The sequence below is a fragment of the Vigna unguiculata genome, chromosome 3 (assembly GCF_037176805.1).
Source record: "Vigna unguiculata cultivar grain cowpea cultivar isolate G323 ecotype 2 chromosome 3, ASM3717680v1, whole genome shotgun sequence".
NCBI lineage: Eukaryota > Viridiplantae > Streptophyta > Magnoliopsida > Fabales > Fabaceae > Vigna > Vigna unguiculata.
Window position 1 is genome coordinate 39,346,567 of NC_140794.1, and position 5,681 is coordinate 39,352,247.

Consider the following 5,681-nt stretch of genomic DNA (forward strand, 5'->3'; position numbering starts at 1 on the left):
TGATGAGGTTGATCGAGAATTAGAGCAACATGTTGATGATGTAGGATATGGCCAAATTGATCGTGATGATGATTATACGCTTAGGTGTAATATTAGGGATGATTTAGCCAATAAAATGTGGCTTGATTACCAAAACAATTAGCTTTATGTACCTAATTAAGCACGATTATAATATTAAATAAAAATTTTAATGTTATTTCATTAATGTTATTGTGAGTTTTTTAATTAATGTTTGTCATAGGTAATATCATATGAATATTGGAAAGAAAGTAGTGGTCGCTTCTGCTACAGCTCCCAGAGAGTTCACCAAATGGACCGAGGAAATGGATGAAAAGTTGCTAAATGCAATGATAGATGAATCTCGATTAGGCAACAGGGTTGATGGAATTTGGACCACACAAGCATATAATAACATGGTTCACCACCTTCACCAGGCGAGGTTTGATGCAGTAACAAAAAACAATGTGAAGAATAGACAAAAAGTCTTGAAAGAGAGATGGCGCGATGTGCATGACTTATTCTCTTCACTTAGTGGATTTGCATGGAATCCAATCTCAAACCGCTTTGAAGCAGAGGAAGAAGTATGGTTCGATCTAATCAAGGTAATGGAAAAGAATTACAAAATACATTTTTTTAGGTCCAAATAACTATTGGTAATTTTTGCCCTCCATTTTAATTTCAGGCAAAGCCTACAACAGCTAAATGGAAGGTAACTAATATTAGGCATTATGACCTCATGGAGGAGTTATGGGGAGCAGACCGAGCAACAGGGGTTGGGGTTCGCACTGCACGTCAAGCACGACGTCAGCGTCAGCAACACAAGTTAGAGGTTGATCTTAATGATCAAATGGAGTAAGTTCCAGATCCACCTTTGTATAATCAAGGTAGTTACCCAACTCCACCATCATCACCAGCTATGGATGAGTACAGTCCTGGGCCTACCCAATCACAACCATCAATTCCTTCATGTAGGACATCGACGTCCCAAGGATCTAAAAGAAAAGCCCCAATGGTTGAATCCATGGACTCACAATTTGAGAAACTCACTACTAAGTTGGATGTGTTCATGGATTTAATGGGATAAGGAAACTCACATTTTGAAAAAATATCATCTGCAGCAGAAAGGCAAGTTGTCGCAATAGAGAAGCGCAATGACATACTTATTGAGCAAGTTGGCATGATGCATCGCATGACAAATTTCCAATACTCAGAAAGCGACATATGGGAGATGTTAGCCGGCATGAACATACATGAAGAAAATCTAATGGAACAGTATTATGATTTTCTCTGCGCCAATCCAGTTTATATGAAACGACTCATGGGTCTACCTCCAGGGCTTCGTTGGAATAAGTTACTGAAGATGATGACAGGGACTAGTTGACTTTTTTGTTTTAATTGAAAACTATCTTTATGTTTTAAATTCATTACTATGTTTGCTTTGTGCTGTATGAAAGACTTGTTTGACGTTCTATGTTAATTGCTTTATTATGTTTACTTTCCCATTTGTATTTACTTTAATATTATGGATTACTATTAATCATATCTATAATTGTCTTTCATGTTTTAAAGTTTTATCAATATGGCATCTTCATCAACGAGATCTAAGAGGAGTAAGGGAAAAAACATAGTAAACGACGTTGATCCTCTTCAAAGGACATTGCGATCCGTGGAAGATGTTCTAGATCAAAGACGTTTCTTCAGTCGCCATGATCAAATGGTTAACTATGGGAGAGACTTCTACATAAGGAGAGTAGTGGAACCTAAAATTATGAATTTCCAATCTTTTGAAACACCAGGGCTTTATTTTCATCACCACCTAATGTTCAAGGCATCTCCGACTTTGTTTCTATGAATTGTCCATACTATGTTGATCTCATCAAAGTCTTCTATTCAAACCTGAAGATATCAGTCAATGGATACTTGTTAAGTGAGGTTAATAAGAAGAAAATTAAACTCAAACCTGATGATTGGTTTAATATAGCACATCTCATGTATTAAGGTAAAAAATTATCGTATCCAGACATACCAGAAGATCTCCCCTATAACCGTGATATGGCACTGGCAACTATGGTTAGACCGGATCTCGAAGGTGAAATTGTGAAAACAGTGGGATCTCTAAATATAAATGAGAGACTCCTGCATTATGTGGTCGTCCATTGGTTGACACCTCGTCCAAGTAATTATGCAAAATTCTTGAAAGAAGACATTTTTATGATATGGGCCCTCAAAAATAATATTTGTATTAATTGGCCACATCATATAATGCAAACAATGTTAAGAAGCAAAGGCGGTGATGCACCTCTTCCATATGGTATTTTGATAACCAGAATCATGCAATACAGTGGAGTGGACCTTTCTGTTGATGCTAGCACAACAATTGGATTGAGACAACAATTCTCTACAAATTCTTTGAAAAAGCTTAACATTGTTAATGTAAACGGTGTATGGCAGCATGCTCACGCGAATGAACATGATCAGGTGCAAGGACAACCAGAAAGTCCTTTTCATGAAGTCCAACATGAACCACAAATCCACCCAAATGCTGAAGTTCTCAATCAAATATGGGGGAGTTTAGGACATGCAAATTACAATGCATGGATTAGAACACATGGATGGAAGAATGCAACAGATTGAGGAAAATGTACATCGAGTGGAACAAAATGTGCACCGCATGGAAGAAAATTTCTCACATTTGACCATCGACATGAACAGACGTTTTGATGAAGTCAATTTCAATGTCAATGAAATCCTTCACAAGCTTGACAACATTCAACACTCTTCCCACTAAGTTGTATTATTCACTCAATCTTTCTATTCATATAATTGAATGAATTGATTTCATGTTGTATTATGTGTTTATCATTTTTATTTTACTTAACTCTTATGTGTGTTTAAATAAGATGGATTCCAAAATAATGGAGTTACTTGAGGAAGCAAATGATCTTGATCGACGAATGAATGCAGCTATTAACCGCCAACTTGCAGCTATTGAACGTCACAACACACTACTTCATGAGCAATACAACTTAATTCCTAGAAACCCTTTAGCTCAATATACAAGAGCCCAAATTTCTGAATTACTAAGAAGCATGAACATTTCAAATGACAACTTATTAAGAAAGTGCCACGACTTTCTTTGTTCACATCCACTTCATACAAGACGTCTTATGGGGATGCCGGCACAAAATCGTTGGAATAGGTTGCAAACTTATATGAGTAGAGAGGCTTGACTTTGATTGTATCACTCATCATATTGTATGTTGTCTTATGTGTACTTTTTTAGATATTATGTGATGTTTTGAGTTAACTTTTTATTAATGGTGTGGTTGAAAATATTTTTTTTAAATATTAAATTTTCTAAATGAAATATATTTTAATATTATTTTTTTTCAATTCATAAATATTTATAATATTTTTATTTATGATAATAATATATGAAAAACTAATTACAACTTATCTAAATATCATTTAATTATACTTTTTTAACACCAAGGGCAAATAGGTCATTATACATTTTCATCTATTAAATTAAATTTTTTTAGTCACATCAGTCAAATCTTTTACAAACTTTCACAAAAATCACTCTTAAATCCACTCCACTATCACTCCCAAATCCATAAAAAAAAAAAAAAACATAAATATCACCTTCTAATCAACCCAAATCAATCCTCTCCATCTCTCTCAATTCATCACCACCATGAGAACACAAACCTAAAAGAGTTTTATAGGTATGGGAAGGGTACTAATCTAGTCGGTAACCGTTAACAAAAAGGGAAAAGAAAATCCTAGATTGGGAATAGGGGTTTTCTAGGATTTCAATAGAGTTAATTTTGAAAAACTATAAATTAATTTACATGTGATATTAAATTATGTATTGTTAGATTTATGATTCTTTTATTATAATACTTTTTTGAAATTATAATTTTTTGAAATTATGATAATTTAGGAATTTTATAAAGTTATAAACCTTAATTATGAATTTAATTTTTTTTTTATGAAATTGATATGAAACAACAATTTATGTTTTTTTTTTCAATTTTTTATGAACCTTAATTATTAGATCATGGTTGGTAATTTGGCAGAGGCTACACTTTTCTCTCAGCTGGAGGGACCCAGGAGCTATTGCTCTCATTTGTGATCTTCTGCTGCCATTGTCTCTGACTTGGACCTCTGCAATGTTCTTACTAATAATATAACATTTTTCGTGTAAAGATAAATAGACGAACACATGTGGGCATCGGTATCTCTCCTTGTGATATTAGAATGAAGATATATAAAATAGTTGATTTTGTGACATTTCTTTGTATCACAATATTAAAATAAAGAAGCTGCATTTTATAATGTATGCATTGTATATATTGAGTGCACAATGTTTTATTTCATAATATTATTATTTTTTGTTTCATAGGATGATATAGTGGGAGAGACATGAATGTTTCCATAATAATTGGGTCAACAAGTTTAACATTAAATTGTTATTGTGTATTTTTTAGTTACATTTGTTGAAATATTACAAAATATTTATATTAATAACATTTTTATAATGTTGTCTTTATAAAAAAACACATTACTAAAGGTATTCAGTAACAATTTGAAAATGTTTCTTTATTTAAAAAAGTAACTAAAGATTTGTAGTAATATTATATAAAAATGTCACTAAAAATCATTAGTAACATAAGATACAGGTAACATTTGATATAGTGTTACTAAATTATTAGTAATATTTTTTATTCTTACGAATAAGCATATATGTAGTAGTAAATGTGTAGTGTAGTGGTGAGAGAAGATGAAGGCGATTGGGATGGATAAATTGCAGGAAAAGAAGAGGATATGGAGAAGAAGAAAATTTTATGAAGGTGATGGCGGAACTTGACCAAAAATTTTAGAGAGACCAAATTATATTTGTTATATATAAATTATTTTTTTTAATTAAAAAAAAATTTACATAATTTTTTAATCAAAATAAACACTCATGATGACAATATAATCCAAATAGTATAACAATAATATATATGAAAGAGTAACATAAAGTTTATCAACAATAATATATATAAAAAAAACAAAGTTACTTTTAGTCAAAATGGTTCTCCAACTTTTAAAACCTATAAAAAAAACATTCAAAAAGTTAAAACATGTTAATGACAATCAACTTATTGCAAATTAGAATTCAATGAAAATAAATTCAATTACATGTAAGAATAAAAACATTTGAATCAAGTCCTCCGCTTAGTTTTTTACTAAAAAGATAGCATTGTAAGCAATACCATCTTTTAATGGTGATCATCTTTACCAGACAACGGATAATTTTCTACATGCATTTGATATAGACTTATTTTAGATAAGCCCTTCATACCTCATCAATTTGATTTGATGGGTATTGCCAGATTTGAAGACGCTTCCTCGGATCACGTTCTGGAGTATTTTCAAATTCATTATATGTAACTTTAGGAACCTTAGAGAGTTGTTTTTCGTTTTCTTCAATATTTGGATTATCATGAAGTTTCTCAATTTTAGGTGACGTAGATGCATTTTTTTCATCTTCATCACAAGTCTTCCTCTTGAAAAAAGAATCAATTATTTTACTCTTTATCATAATTTTTCTAATATAAATTTGTCAATTCTTTTACAAAAAAATAAAATTATGAATACCTCAAATTAAATCTTAAAAGCAAGACTCAATA

The 5,681-nt window shown here is 31.6% G+C and overlaps 1 protein-coding gene and 1 pseudogene across 1 annotated transcript; both read left to right on the top strand.

The window, feature by feature from the left end:
* Positions 1-251: 251 nt before the first annotated feature.
* On the top strand, positions 252-856 carry LOC146887834 (L10-interacting MYB domain-containing protein-like). Its single transcript, XM_085670424.1, has 2 exons — positions 252-602; positions 683-856. The coding sequence occupies exons 1-2, from the start codon at positions 252-254 to the stop codon at positions 854-856; spliced, it is 525 nt and encodes a 174-aa protein (XP_085526550.1).
* An 813-nt stretch (positions 857-1,669) lies between these two features.
* On the top strand, positions 1,670-2,788 carry LOC146887835 (uncharacterized; annotated as a pseudogene).
* The last annotated feature ends 2,893 nt before the right edge of the window (positions 2,789-5,681 follow it).